Source organism: Aquarana catesbeiana, linkage group LG07 (assembly GCF_042186555.1).
Source record: "Aquarana catesbeiana isolate 2022-GZ linkage group LG07, ASM4218655v1, whole genome shotgun sequence".
Classification (NCBI taxonomy): domain Eukaryota; kingdom Metazoa; phylum Chordata; class Amphibia; order Anura; family Ranidae; genus Aquarana; species Aquarana catesbeiana.
The window spans coordinates 57,345,794-57,362,358 of NC_133330.1; the positions used below are offsets into that span (position 1 = coordinate 57,345,794).

The window sequence follows — 16,565 nt, forward strand, 5'->3', positions numbered from 1 at the left end:
GAAAAGTGCTGACTATGACCCTAAGAACACCATCCCTACAGTCAATCACCGAGGTGGAAACATTATGCTTTGGAGCTTTTTCTTTGCTAAAGGTACAGGCTAACTTTTGCCGCATTGAGGGGCCAATAGATAGTTCCATGTATTGTAGAATCTTGGGTGAGAACCTTCTTCCCTCAGCCAGAACACTGAAGATGGGTCATGGATGGGTCTTCCAGCATGATAATGACCCAAAACATACCGCCAAAGCAACAAAGGAGTGACTCAAGAAGAAGCATATTAAGGTCATGGAGTGGCCTAGCCAGTCTCCAGACCTTAATCTTATAGAAAATGTATGGAGCTGAAAGTTGCCAAAAAACCTTAAGGATTTAGTGGAGATCTGTAAAGAAGAGGGGGCCAAAATCCCTCTTGAGATGTGTGCAAAACTGATAACCAACTACAAGAAACGCCTTACCTCTGTGCTTGCCAACATAGGTTTTTCCACCAAGTACTAAGTCATGTTTTTCTTGAGGATCAAATACTTATTTTACTCACTGAACTGCAACTCCATTTACAATATTTGTATCATGCGTTTTTTCTGGATTTTTAGTTGATATTCTATCTATTCTATCTATCTATTTAAAATACACCTATGATAAAAAATTATAGACCCTTAATTTCTTTGTAAGTGAGCAAACTTACAAAATCTGCAAGGGATCAAATAACAATTTTTCCCACTGTATACATGTGTACAAACACACACACATATAAGTAAAGTTCTACTTAAAGCGGAGTTCCACACAAAAATGGAACTTCCGCTTTTCGGAACCCTCCCCCCCTCCGGTGTCACATTTGGCACCTTTCAGGGGGGAGGGGGGTGCAGATACCTGTCTAAGACAGGTATTTGCACCCACTTCCGGCATAGACTCCCATGGGAGTCTATACCTCTTCCCGTCCCCACCGTGCTGTCTGCTGGGAACACACAGGTCCCAGGAGAGAGCAGGGACCACTTGGGACGCGCAGTGCGACTCGCGCATGCGCAGTAGGGAACCGGGAAGTGAAGCCGCAACACTTCACTTCCTGATTCCCTCACCTAGGATCGCGGCGGCAACTGCCGAGAACCGAGCGGGTTCTCGGCGTCCCCTGCCGACATCGCTGGACCCCGGGACAGGTAAGTGGCCATTTATTAAAAGTCAGCAGCTGCAGTATTTGTAGCTGCTGGCTTTTAATATTTTTTTTTTTTGGCGGTGTGGGTGAACCCCCGCTTTAAAGTATCCTTATCCTGGTGTGTTAGCTGGTGTGTGTTAGCTGGTGTGTAACTCATTTGCAGTATGTCATATTTACTTGACAAAAAAAATTAAAAACAATAAACATTTTTTTTTCGGAATACAATGAAAAATATACTAAACAATTTGTTTTTGTTTTTTTTTTTATACACATATTTTGCTGCCTTTTCTCCAGTGAAGATGACAAGAAAAGCTGAAACGTGGCAAAAGGGGAAAAAATAATTACACTCCCCCAGGAAAGACTTTATCTTTCATTACCTAGAAAATAGTAGATTACCCTTATGTTAGCGGGGAGTAATTTCTCTTTAAAAACTTTAGTAAAAAAGCAGGTGGGAGCATTTTTATCTTGGTAGAATTCATCAACTCAATAAAATTTGCTGAGTTACTCCTACTTTGGTTAACATATGAAAAAACTGTCCTAAGCAAATGTGTGTATGTATATCAAATAATTATATATACCGTGTAACCTATAGATTTTATAAGTAACTGAATGTTTTAATACCTGTGTGAGCCAAGTCAGGACTGGTTCTCTTTAAAGTGTATATATAAGAAAAGGAAAAATTCCCTGTCAGTTTGTGTTTAGTTTTTTGGGTTTCTTTGGGAAGATTTTCTTCACTTCCTGTCCCAGAGATGCAACAAGAAGTGAGATGAAAGTCTCCAAAAAGCAAAGGGAATTTTCCCGTTTAGACAGTTGGCACGAAAACAGGAGTCTCCATTAGAAGGTCCCTCTCCCCCCACCTCTTGCTGTGGTGACCGTGATCATCTGGTCAAACAGGGTAAATCTACCTAGCCAGAATACTGACTGCAATAAAAACATTACTATTAATATCAATGTAGTTTGTTATTTTAAAAATAGTTATTCTTACCGAACAAGTTTCTAATGACATCATTATGATCTTGGTCCTGATATACAATATAGAGTATGGAATTGATAATGCCTTAGGGCTAGTTTACACTTGCTTCAAAACATGGCTTTGGACAGGCTTTGTTAAAGCTCTCTGAACTCCAGTCAAAACCCCTGTCACTAAATAAAATGATTAGCTTGCAGTTCTGTTTACACCTTGCTTTTGCTTGGTGCTTCAATGGGGCTTCGATGAGCCTTTGTGGGGCTTCAGTGGGACTTCAAGCGAGCTTTGCCATAGACTTCTATGGGGGCTTTGAAGACGCTTTGAAGCACAACTAAAGCGACATGGGGTATCATTTTGAAGCAAAGCAAAAGCAAGGTCTAAACAGGACTGTAATCTAACCATTTTATTTAATGACAGGAGCTTTGGCATTCAGAGAGCTTTAACAAAGCCTGTCTGAAGCCTTGTTTTGAAGCAAGTGTAAACTAGCCGTTAATGTGTGTTGAAGCCGAAGCAAGTGTAAATGAGCCCTAAGTGTGTGTATAAATAATATATATCTATATAATTTTTTTTATCTTTTTGGTCATCGTTTTTATTGTGTTTTCATATTTCCCAGCAGTAATTTTAAATATCTATTGTTACTTTATGTATGACCAATGTGAAATCACAAACTTTATTAATTTAGCTTTCTTAACCGTGGTGAAGAGAGCGATTTTTGGCTTCTAAAACTTGTTGTCTTTCTGATTTGGTCTGATACCCAATCCTACATTGCAATGCATTTGTATCTGAACTATTGGTGGTGTGGTGCTTTAATCTTAGATCCATTGATCGGCTGTAAAAATCTCGATGAGTTTGAATCTCTCCCTACTCCCGTCTAAAACTGCAAAAAAAGTCTTCGTTACACATACCGCACTCTTTTAGGCCTGAATTTTCAGATATTTTAGTAGATAAAAGGTGCCCTTTGTTGTCACTGAGCCAGCTGCCTTTCATTTAAATGGAATGCATGGAGTTTTCATTAATATTTTATATACAATGTAGAGAACTAGATATCTAATTTTCTTTTCTTTTCTTTTTTTTTTTTAATTTTATTTCTTTTTATTTATTCAAGGAAACCATTAACTTTTCTGGTGTCCAATTTATTGCTATAGTGAATAATTTGGAATGACAAGAGAATCATTTACACACAGCTTAATGATTCAAAGGAGGGTTACTATACGCCCTTCCCTCCCCACTATAAAGTTGGCCATACACAACTAGAATTTCAATCAAACATTTGTACAAAAATTCAGAAAAATCCTTAATAATGCCCTCTACACACGATTGGACATTCCGACAATGAAATCCATTGGATTTTTTCCGACGGATATTGGCTCAAACTTGTCTTGCATACACACGGTCACAGAAAGTTGGTCGGAAATTCTGAACGTCAAGAACGCGGTGACGTACGACGAGCCGAAAAAATTAAGTTCAATAGCCAGTGCTGCTCTTCTGCTTAATTCTGAGCATGCATGGCACTTTGTGTGTCGGAATTGTCTACAAACGATCGGAATTTACGCGAACGGATTTTGTTGTCGGAAAATTTTAGATCCAGCTCTCAAACTTTGTGTGTCGGAAATTCCGATGGAAAAAGTCCAATGGAGCCTACACACGGTCGGAATTTCCGACAACAAGCTCCAATCGCACATTTTCCGTCGGAAAATCCGACCGTGTGTACAGGGCATTCGAGCATTTAATCGTGGCATCATTGATTCAACTCATTTTTTGTTTCAAAGCGCTTGTCCATACCTGCTACTTGAATGCAATTCCAGATGTACAACACAAGTATGTTTTGTGCCTGAAACATGCACATTGCAATATTTATAAATGAAAATCCACATTCACAGTTAGAATTTTGTTCATTCCTGAAACATTTTTAATTCTCCGCCTTCAAATTTTCTTGTCATTACAGTTATTATTATACAGGATTTATATAGCGCGAACAGTTTACGCAGCGCTTTACAACATGAGGGTAGACAGTACAAATACAATACACTTTAATACAGTAGGAATCAAAGTTGAAAATGATCATCGATTTGACCCCACTAACCACTAGAAAACCAAGTGAATGTTCAAAAAAATTGAAGTTTTGGAACAAAGTTCTACTGCTGTGTATGATCAGCTTAACATATATCCCCCGTAAGATTTTAATTAGAGAAAGCCAATAAGTAAAGAGCTGGTTCTGGACTTTCTTATTAGAAAAATGTTATTCTGCAAGATAATGTCATGGAAGTACCCTGTTTTGAAAGTTTACTTAAAAAAGGAAGACTACTATACAGCCTTCCCTCCTTACTATAAAGTTGGCCATACAACAACTAGAATTTCAATCAAATACTTATCTGAATATTCAGAAAAATCATTCCCTCAGTCATTTGATCTTGGCATCACTGAGCTGGTAATTTTGTTTCAAAGCCCTTAAAATTTTGGCCATACCTACTACTTGAATGTAATTCTAGATGTACCAAACAAGTGTCTTTTGTGCCAGAAACATGCGCATTGCAATATGGATAAATGAAAATCCACGTTCAGTTATAATTTTGTTCATTCATTCTGCACCTTCAAATATGCTTGTCCCTACAGTTGAACATGATCATCCTATTTAAGCCTACTAACCACTAGGAATCTGAGCAAACGTTCCAAATATTGAAGTTTTGGAACAAAATTTACTGCTGTATGGTTAGCTCAACATATGGCCCATGTGGGTTTTCAATTAGACTGAGCAAAGCCAACAAGTAAGGAACTAGTGCTGGGCTTTCTCATTAGAAAATCTATCTTATTCTGCAAGGTTATGTCATGGAAGCACCCTGCAATGAAAGTTTACTGTAAAATAGTTTATAGACTTGTAGAAGTAAAAAAAAAAAAAAAAAAATTGGCCAAAAGCTACTTTCATTTTAACGAGAACTTTGTGAAATCCTGTCTACAAGGAGGGAGATAAAACCCAGTAATGCGGATCATTGTTACCACTTCAGTACCCTGTAACGAAAGTTTACTCTAAAATAGTTTATAGACTTGTAGAAGTAAATAAAATAACAAATAAAATTGGCCAAAAGCTACTTTATTTTTAATGAGAACTTTGTGAACTCCCATCTACAAGGAAGGAGATACAACCCAGTAATGCGGATCATTGTTACCACTTCAGTAAACATTAATATTTGATTGTTCTCTAACCGCAGGAATGAGGCAACCTTGTCTTCACAAATAACACTCTCTTTGAATATATGTAAGACAGATAAGAAGAAACAATTTCAAGCAGTTCATTGTTTAACATTTCATCCATTTTGATGTCTAAATGTCACCGTCTTTGCGAAAGGGCTGCGGTGTTTCCCAGGAAATGGATGTGACAAGCGGCCCAAAGATGACATTATCTCAGTTTAGTCTTTGGAAGAGGGCACGGTGGATTTTGTTCTTGCTCCGAGATGCTTGAAGCTCAGATTCAAATGGGAAAAAAGGAAACATCAAAGATAATCTAAGATAAAATAGACTGAGCTTTGGAATATAGAGGAAGTCATTACTCTGTAAGTCTCCTTCACAGGCCAATATCCTAGCACCACAGAAGTCAGGAAGCCATGCTGTGATCACCCCCTCTGACAGGTAGATTGTTTTTTTTTTTTTTTTTTTTAATCCTGAAATCCTTTCCCTTTTTGCCTCCGTGTGTTTAAGGAAACAAAAAGCTAATGTAAAGGCATGGAGTGTTATGAAGCATGAAGTTCTATGAATATTTATGCCTAACTTCACAAGTCAACAATCTCTGTTATTTTCTAGACATATTGAGGTCAGCTTGCAGTTTTGACCCCGGACTTAGAGTGCAGTGCACGGGCCTGCCTTTTCCAAATGGCTCTGAATCAGACGCTGTGTTGATCTGCGCTTGCCATTTTCATTGTCGTTTGTAAAAATATGGTTTCCAGCTTCTTACTACCTTTTAGTTCTTGTCACACCAGTGGAAAACCATCACTGATTTGATCCCACTAACCATTATAAAATCAGAAAAACTTTCCAAAAATTAAAGTTTCAGAACACAATTCTACTGCTGTATGGGCATCTTAAGATACGGCCCCTGTAGGTTATTAGACAGAACAAGCCAACAAGTGCAGAGCTAGTGCTGGACTTTCTTATTAGAAAACATATCTTATTCGCCAGTCATGTCATGGAAACACCCTGTAATGAAAGTTTGTTTATAAAAAAAAAAACAGTAAAATATTAGTTTATAGACTTGTAAAAGTTAAAAACAATAATAAAGTTCTTTACATTTAGACCCTGTACCCACTGACCGCACACTACATTACAGCAGTTTAATGTGCAGGCAGCTCTCCCTTAAGGCTGCAGTGGGTCGGTGATAGGGGGTGGCATGATATGGGTTTAAGTGCATCACACGTTCCCTTTTTTTGTATGAACTTTATTTGACGTGCACAAAGTGACACTTCAGTAATGTCACTGCATAGCAGCGCATTGTGCTGCTGTAGTGTGACATGCTTCCTGTATGCTGCGGTAAATACAGCATGTCTTATCATGTCTTGGCATGTTTTAACCCAGCTCACTGCACCGCACATCCAGGCTGTGTTGCAGTGTGAACAGGACACATAGAAAACAATTCTTTTTCTGCATATCCTAGTGGTGTCTTGTAGTGGTGCACTGAAATGAAAATTCTGGTGCCGAAACTGAAGCCAAAAATTCAGGATGCATTTGGCCAAAAACCAAAACCAACAGACACTTTAAAAAAAATACAAGTTTTAATTTAATAAAATGTGGCTGGCATTTTTGCAATAAAGTCAGTGGTATGCGATTTTTGCATTGAAGTCAATATTATCCATTATAAGCCATTATCTGCACTTTTTTTAATTTCTATTGGTAAAATGCAGATAACCCTATTTTTGGCCGATTAAATTTTGGCGGCTGATATTTTTCGGTGCATCCCTAGTGTTCTGCGTTCATCCAGAGTGGTAAAATGCAGGTCACTCACCACACTGTGTGAACAGGGCCTTAAAGTGCTTGTAAACCCAATAAAAAAAAAAAAAAAACCTACAAGACAAAGGCATAATGAGCTAGTATGCATAGCATACTAGCTCGTTATTTATTACCTTAGATCGAAGCCCCCACAGCGGTCCTTGTTCAATGCTCCGGCCGGCGACATTTCTCCCCGGTGTTACTTCCGGGTATCGCCGCGCCGGAGCTGCGATGACGTCACTCCCGGGCAAGCGCGCGGGAGCCGCCGGTAATGGCACAGTCTAACTGAAGCAATGGCACGTACGTGCCGTTGCTTCAGTTTGCTTCGGTGCGCATGTGCCGATGACGTTGGCACATGCAAATACAGAGATATCTCCCAAAGCGTTCAGGTTTAGTAAGTATCCAGGGTAGCTACAGGTAAGCCTTATTATAGGCTTACCTGTAGCTAAAAGTGTGTCGTAAGGGTTTGTCAACCATTTTAAAGTAGGGCTGTTACTGATTAAAATTTTCGTGTTCGATTAATCGATTTTTTTAATCGATTAATCAACTAATTTTGATTAATTATAACGCACATACAGATCCAACTACTTTTAGCTGATTTAGCACCGTTGTTATGGCAACGGCTGAAGCCGGACATAGCGGGGCATGGCTAGGACGTCACATGTCATAATCGCAGCCTCACCGTGCCCATAATCGCAGCCTCACCGTGCCCATAATCGCAGCCTCACCTAATGCAGTCTCACCGTGCCCATAATCACAGCTTCACCGTGCCCATAATGCTGTCTCACTGTGCCTATAATCGCAGCCTCACCATGCCCATAATGCTGTCTCACCGTGCCCATAATGCTGTCTCACTGTGCCTATAATCGCAGCTTCGCTGTGCCTATAATCGCAGCCTCACCGTGCCCATAATGCTGTCTCACCATGCCCATAATCGCAGCCTCACTGTGCCCATAATGCTGCCTCGCCGTGCCCATAATCGAAGCCTCGCTTGCCTATAATCGCAGCCTCACCGTGCCCATAATGCAGTCTCACCGTGCCCATATTCGCAGCCTCACTGTAGTCGGTGCCTGTGCCTGGATTACACAGTCTGCGGGCATCCCCCGCTGTGTGTCTCGGAGCGGAGGCACACAGCGGGAGATGCCCGCAGACTGTGTATGACATATAGTGGAGGAGGAGGAGGGAGTGGAGCGCTGCAGCCACAGCTTGGCGCAAAGCGGCCCCAGGGCAGGCAGCCTACTGATCAAAAAAATTTTGATCGATCAAAAAAATTAACGATTAATCGAGGAATTAATCGTTAATTTCCGCAGGCCTACTTTAAAGCAGTTGTTAACCGCTGGGCAAGTTTTTTTTTTTTTCTTTTCTTTTCTTACCTGCAACGTAAGGCATAATGTGCTAATATGCATCGCATACTAGCACATTATGTGAAACTTACCTAAAAACGAAGAATTCCATCGATACGATTTCACTGCTGGAGACTGCTTCCATCTTCACCCGTCTTCCTTCCGGGTCCATGGACTCCGGCTGTGTGACTAACCGGAGCCGTGATGACGTCACTCCTGCGCATGTGTGGGAGAGCCGCCGTTTACAGCACAAGATTCCGAAAGAACGACCTGGGTGGCCTTTCCTTCAAAGCGCATGCGCCAACGACATCATCGGTTGCATTTATAGTAAATATTTTTTAAACGGTGCACGTTTAGGAGCTATTTACACTACCTATAGGTAAGCCTTATTATAGGTTTACCTATAGGTACAAGTCAGAGATGGAAGCTTACTTCCACTTTAAAGCTCAACTCCAGGCAAATAGTTGTAATACATAAAAGGGAGCTAGTGGAGACTACTACAGTGTTTCTCTGCTTCCACAGTGGTCCCACAGGTTTGGAATATGTATACTTACCTTGGTCCACACTGAACCAATGTAACTATGCAAACAAAAAAACATTCCTGGAATTCACTAATAAGATCAACTTTGATGCCGTTGTGCACTCCAGATGCTCTCCTTTTCGCTGAATTTTACCGGAGCCTTCTAAATTTGAATATTCATTTAAAAATGCAATGTAGGATGAGATTGGTTACTACAGGCAATACAGAAGGTTCTTTTCTTTTTTTGACACTTTCATACACAGGGCCAAATCCGTGTTGACAGAACGTAATGGACAGTAATATTTTGTTTATCTTCCTCTCCGCTAAGCACAAGCTCTCTCCTCAAACTGCGAGTCTGCCGAGCTAGAAGCTATTCAGCGGGATACTGCACGGTTCACATTTAATCAGCGCTCCTTTTTAACACACAACCAGTCATGCACACCGCGCCACTTAATTCAACATAAATGTTCTGCCAGAGGCCTAATTGTAGTAACACGTCTGGGACTCCAGGCTCGTTTTACTGAGTTGGATGGTTTTATGTTGTGTTAGGGACATATCTCTTGTCGCTTCTCGTCAGTTACAAAACTTGTGGTCAGTTTGTGATGCCTTGCCCCGAAGAATGCGTTGGTGTGGCATCAAAATACAGATAATTTGTTAAACCGCAAGTACACATGCTTGCAGCAGCCATTTTTGTTTCCTGTTGATATATGGTTAACCAGCAAAGAGGCTCATATAAAATACCACACAGTCATGTATCTACTAAGAAATTAAACAAAAAATATACAGTAAAACCTTGGATTGCGAGCATAATTCGTTCTGGAAACATGCTTGTAATCCAAAGCACATATATTGAAGCGAATTTCCCCATAAGAAATAATGGAAACTCAGATGATTTGTTTCACAACCATTTATTCATAAGTCTTTCAGTTTATAGTCCATATAAAAAGATTATAGCAATGGAACCAGGTTGTGTAACCATAAAATGTCCATCCACAAATGGAAGCCTCCACAAGGGGATTAGAAGCAAAATCTAGCAGGAGCAACAGAATATAAAAGAGAAGAGAGGCGCCTCTAAATGTAGCAATATGGTTACATTTAATGAAGGTACAACATTTAGCAACGCACATGGTTGATGATTAAAAGAGGCACATCTAAGTATAAAGGCATCTGGGCTAAATCTGTCCACATAGACGATCCTCTGCACGAATCGTGGCCGGGAAGACTACCCTGCAGTAGAGCGATTTGAAAGCGAGGCTTAAAGCGCTTATGGAGCGCAGCGTGGAAGGGATGACGTCAATGGTGGTATGGAGGATGGTCTATGTGGACAGATTTACCCCGGATGCCTGCATACTTAGATGTGCCTGTTTTAATAATAAGCAACCATGTGACTTGCTAAATGTTGTACCTTTATTAAATGTAACCATATTGCTATACTTAGAGGCACTTCTCTTTTATACAGGGTAGATTCTGACAATATTGTCGGGATGCTTTCTAAACTCTAAATGGCTTGGGCCCGTCATCTGAAAAGCCTACTACCAGCTAGCTGTGGGTCACAGGAGGGCAAAAGTAATTGAACTGCTGTGACCACACAAGAGAAATATGGCCAAACTTCTCTTGTGGGTCACAGCAGTACAATTACTTGTGTCCTCTTGTGACCCAGAGCCAGCTGGTAGTGGGCTTTTAAGCTGATGGGGCAGAGCTGTTCAAGGTTCAGGAAGCATCTTGACAATAATGTCAGAATCCACCCCTCTCCCTAAATCACAGCTGGCTCTGCCTTTTCAACAGATGGCTGAGAGCCAGCTGCTCTCACTCCCTTCCCAGCCTGGAGCTCCAGTGAGGGCTGAAGGGGCAGAATAGAGAGCAGTGACTGACAATCACTGCTCTTCGCTCTGAGCAGACTGAAATGAATGATCAGTGACCATGTGATCCCTTAGTTCGGTCTTAGAGCTAACATAGGAAAGCTGCACCATCACACAGATACCACAGTATAGCATGGAGGGGGGTATAGATGTTTCTTTGTTTTCATTCTTCTCCTTTAATCAGGTTGTTCAGTATTAAACTGATTGGGAGAGAAAAGGACAGCACTAGGAGCCAATCAAATGAGCTGCTGGTCTGCTTGCTGTCCAATCAAAGATGATTATCAGGAAGGTGACCCAACTATATTGATGTAAGTGCAGTGTAGCAAACTGGACTATAGCAATTTTTAGGACTGTCTGGACAGAAATAATATATCCATTGGCAAGTAAAACAGTGCTCATATACCAACAGTGTATTTAGCTCTTTGCTTGGAGTTTAGCTTTATTCAGAGAAGTTGGCATGTTTTGTAAACCGTAATGCTTACTTGTTAAAGAGAAACAGTGTAGCGGGAATAAAACTGTGCTAGGGAAATCCATACTCGTTACAACCAATAAAAAATAGCCATGTTTTAGAATGGTCCAGTCAAAGTCCAGATCTAAATCCAATTGAGAATCTGTGGCAAGACTTGAACATTGCTGTTCACCGACGCTCTCCATCCAATCTGACAGAGCTTGAGCTATTTTGCAAAGAGGAATGGGCAAAAATGGCACTCTAGATGTGCAAAGCTGGTAGAGACAAAGATTTGCAGCTGTAATTGCAGCGAAAGGTGGTTCTCCAAAGTATTGACTCGATTGAAGCGATTCACCCCTCACAGGGGCCTTAGTCGTAAAGATGTAGGGGTTTAACCTTCTCACACCGTGGCAAAGGTAAACAAATCAGCAAGACACAAGGTGGTCCTTCTGCCTCAGAAACATCTCTCCCAATCAGAACTTTCACCTGGATATGTGGTTGAGAGCACTTAAGAAAAATGGTCCACCCCTCAATTTCCACGTGTGCCTAAAGCTTTTAGCTTTTGCATAGAACTGTATATCATTCTCGATTTCATATATACTTTCAAAAACAATATGTGATTTTTTCCTCTCCTCTTCTTCTCCTCTCTAGTCACATCCACACACTTCCACCTCTACTGCTTCCTTTGAACTTCTTCTCCCCTCTAGAACGCCATATCTTATGTTTGACACTCTCCAACTCTTGAAATGTTTGAGCACACTCTTATCCCCACCTCTTCACCCAAGAATGCAATTAGTTGAAGTAGTTCGCTTTAGTCACTAATTGCTTCCTCATCTACCAAGGCATACATCAACGCATAAGCAGCTTACTCCCTTACCTTACCTATTATTTCTAGCCCTTGATTTGGGGTTGCTTTACTAAAACTGTAGCGTGCAAGATCTGGTGCTGCTGTGCATGATATCCAGTCGGCTTCTAACTTCAACTAGTTCTGTAATGATTGTAATGCCCCCCCCCCCTTTTTTTTTTTTATATAAAAATAAACATGTTATACTTACCTGCTCTGTGCAGTGGATTTGCACAAAACAGCCCATATCTTCTCCTCAGGTGCCTCTTCTGTGCTCCTTGGTTCCTCCCTCCTGTTGAGTGTCCTCATAGCAAGCAACTTGCTATGGAGGCACCCGAGCCGAGCTTCAGCTCTGTGTGTCCATTCAGAGACGGAACAGTGGTTCGCCCCCCCCCCCTCCTGATTGGCTCTCACTGTTGTCAAAGTCAGTTAGCCAATGACTCTACTCTTTATCATACAAAATAATTGCCTGTGTATTCGATCCTTACTGGTTTTAGTAATAACAAGACTTAAGCTGTGAAGGGCAGGTGTAGAGCGGTATGGAGCCCATTCACTCTCCTGTAGCAGATGTTGCAAATCTGAAAAGGAGGGTCACACCACACTGCTGGTATCATCCACAAGAAACTTTATTGGAGACTGCTCAGACAGAACATGGTTTTGCCGTGGTGTTCTGTCTGAGCAGTCTCCAATAAAGGTTATTGTGTATGATACCAACCCTACTTTTTAACTGGCATAGAATTGTATTCTCATAATAATTATAAGCAGATGCCCAGGGCACCCCACCTACCCTTACATAAGATGTAAAAAGCCGCCCCACCATCAGAAGTCAAGAGTTCTCCACCCTCCCTTACATCGCAGTGCACCCCCATTGCGCTTCTGCTGTTGGGAGCGGAGCTGAGAAGCAGAAAGTGCAGGATCTGGAGGAGGGCTGGAGTCAGCTGAATGCTGAGACCAGGGGAGGCAGAGACGCGGGGGTGCTGCAGTTGCTCAGAGGCCCAGGATCTGTAGGAGGAGTTCTTTCATCTTCTATGCTGCCTACTGCTGAGACAGGTTGGGGGGAGCAGAGATGAGCCTCTCCTTGGCTGCACGGTGAAGCATAGGATCTAGTGAAGGAGTTCTGCCCTCCATTCTGCTGCTAACTGCTGTGACAAGGTTGGGTGCGGAGATGAGGGGGCATCATGGAGGGCCAGATTTGGCGGTGGGCCTTGTTTTTGACACATGTGGGTTAAACAATTCCATATAACCATAACTATTCTCAGTTGTATATCACCCTGGACTCTGCTTATGTTTGCTGAAATATAACAACACTTGATTACACAGGGGTTGAGGTACATACCGTGTTTCCCCAGGTATAAGCCCGGGTTTTATATTAATTTTGGCAACAAAAGACACAGTAGGGCTTATTTTCAAGGTAGGTCTTATCATGCCATGTGCTGTCTCTCTCCTTCCCTGCCTGTCAGGAATCCCCTGTGTAAAAGTGCTTGTAGAATACTGGAATCCACTCTGTTACAGTATCACACAATGCAAATAGTGTATGCTTCTGCAATCCAACTGTGCCACAGACCCGCCGGAGCTCTGCAGAGGGAGGGGGGCCCGAGATCCCCCGCTGACCGCTTGGAAAAGGGGAGATCAGATGAGCGCCACTTGCCGCTTCCATGTCCCACCGGAGCCCTGCAGAGGGAGGGGAGCCCGAGATCCCCCACTGACTGCTTTGAAAGCGGGAGATCCGCTTCCTTAGCCCACCGGACCTCTCCTCCCCACTCCGAGCACTGTAGGTATTCCGAAGGTACTTGGCACAATTGGATCTCACACACACCCACATACACAGACTGCACTATACACTTCTGCAACGGAGTGGATTCCAGCACTCTACCAGAACTTTAAACTAGGGCTTATTTTTGGGGTAGGGCTTATATTGCAGCCCTTCCCGAAAATCACAGTAGGTCTTTTTTTCAGGGTAGGTCTTATTTTCGGGGAAACGCGGTAGTTGCTCCAGGAAGCTGTGTTCAGAAAAAGTTTTGCTAAATCATCACAAAGCTTACATTCTATGTCAAATGAAACTTATGTATCATCTTCTGCTTTTTGTGTCTAGGTTGCTTGCCTTATTCGTGTCCCTTCTGAAGTGGTTAAGCAGAGAGCACAAGTGTCTCCATCCTCCACCACCTACCAGATGTTTGCTGCTACTCTGCGCCAAGAGGTGAGTTTTGACAATCCTTTGGAGGATTTCCAAATATAAAAACGCAAAAAAATTGCGTTACTGCAGTACAGAAGTCACAATCTTCAACAACAGCAGGTACAGACTGGCAGAGGAGGCAGTGTACATCATTAGGATCCTAATTGCTTTCCTGCAATGTTTTCATTTCTGTAATTTTTTGTACTTTTTATACACTTGCAGTGTGCCTTTGCATTTTACTAACAAATTTAACTACTGCGGGTAGAGTAATTTCTCTAGCACAGCCACCCCCTTCCTTGGATATCATAGCCCTCTCCTCTTCTGGGAGTGTCTATTGTTTTGCTGGTGCAGCCACTCCACCTCTTGCTTTACCTCCCTACATAACCATTTATGCACTGTAGCAGCTGAGGGAGGAGCGAAGGGGAATATTATAGAATGTCAACTGAGCGTCAGCTCAAGTCCCCTGGGGCTACTGACATTATATTCAAGATGGCAGCACCCAGAAGCAGCCTCTGGGCTTTTGGATGTGTCTACCCAAGAGAAGCTTGTTCAGGTAAAAAATCAGGCATAAAATATGTTAAATGCAACTGAAATTTTATTGGAAGATTTTTATTGAAGTTAATGATCTGATGACAGGTTCTCATTAAAGTGATTTTGTGTTTGGCCCATGCAGAAAAGAACAGCAGGTTCACGTTAATGCCCCCCTTTTCAGCATCACCTTATTTTCACCTTCCCACTGCTCCATTCAGCTGATGAGATCCAAAGGAAAATCCTATGTAAACTATGAGTAGTCACAGTCATAGCATTTACAGAGCCTTTGGGCTACTCCCCATACACAGGGCTGATTTTTCCCAGTGCTGTCACATGCCCCTCTGTACTTGAAAGTATAGGGTATTTCTTTTGGCTCCTGGAGGCTGAACTGAGCAGTGGTACATAGAAAGGAAGGTTAGTATATGCTATGAATGGGCTGAAAGTAGGGTTGCCCCGATACTAGTATCGGTATCGGGACCGATACCGAGCATTTGCACGAGTACTTGTACTCGCACAAATGCTCCCGATGCCAGATCCGATACCTGGGAGAGATGAATAAAGCGACCCGGCGCAACCTGAAGTCAGCGGGCGGAACAACAGAAGTGATGCTCTGTGTGGACGTCAGCGGTTGGACATCCCAATGCCCATCTTGGTACACCCTGCACTCGGCCGCAGTAAGCCAGCAGCGGATATCTTATTACACCCAGCCCATATAGTTCGGGCTGGGTGTAACAAGATGACCGCTATTGCTTTTAATGCGGCCCAGTGCAAGGAGTACCAAGATGGGCGTCGCAGGCAGCCTTTCCTCATGGCTTGACAGTGCCTGCCCATCACTACCCAAAAAGTGCCACCTATCAGTGCCCAATGTCTATAAGTGCCACCTGTCAGTGCCATCTATCAGTGCCAGCCACCTGTCAGTGCCAGCCATCGGTGCCATCTGTCAATGCCCGCCATCTATCAGTGCTGCAGATCAGTGCCACCTAATCTGTATTGTGCTTTGAAAACTGTCACATAACATTAAAAAAAGCATTGGTAATCGGTATCAGCTAGTACTTGAAAAAAGTATCGATACTTCTACTCGGTCTTAATAAAGTGGTATTGGGACTCCCCTAGCGGAAAGCAAAGCACAGGTTTGTTTTAAAGCAGCACACCAGCCAAATCTTTTTTTGGCTATATTGGAGAATCTCAGTCAGGTTTTTATTGCTGTGTCCCTGATGGAAAGGTTTCCTTTCCTCTAAAGATATTTCCTCTATGCATGTTCTGAAGACAGCCATGAAATTTTGACTTTCTGCTTACTTTCTCTTCCTTGTTGTCGCCTTGATAATTGGTGAGGGGACACAGATAGCAAGGATTAATAAAAGGTCAAATATTTTTGAAAAATAGACTGTTGCTTTGCAAATCAGACATGCATTTATACAGACTTGTAAAGTTGCAGATAGTTCTACTATAGTGCTTGTGGCCACCATGGAGGAGAATTCCCTTTATGGACTGTGTTGGTCTACTCTTGAAAGTTGTCACTTTACCAATTCCTACAAGGTATTGTCTCGCTGATATTATTCCTCAGCAAGAATTGTGATATATTTATGCCATTGTACCCAACTGAGTGTTTTCCTAGATTCTTCGACATTGGGAATATGGTACACATATGGTGGACCTGCCTTTAGGTTTGACGCTTGTAGTTATGGGTCTACGCTATGGTCAATCCAATCCACTGTTTTAATCTCATTAAGGAGCCCTGGGAGGCCCTCCTACACAAACCTTTT

The 16,565-nt window shown here is 42.1% G+C and overlaps 1 protein-coding gene across 1 annotated transcript in view; it reads left to right on the forward strand.

Annotated features, from left to right (window-relative positions):
- The window catches only part of SLC25A26 (solute carrier family 25 member 26), a 237,641-nt gene that overhangs the window by 52,340 nt on the left and 168,736 nt on the right, over positions 1-16,565 (forward strand). Inside the window, exon 4 of the mRNA XM_073592196.1 lies at positions 14,191-14,295. Within this exon, the coding sequence (XP_073448297.1) occupies positions 14,191-14,295 (105 nt within the window). The remainder of the gene's footprint in view (positions 1-14,190; positions 14,296-16,565) is intronic.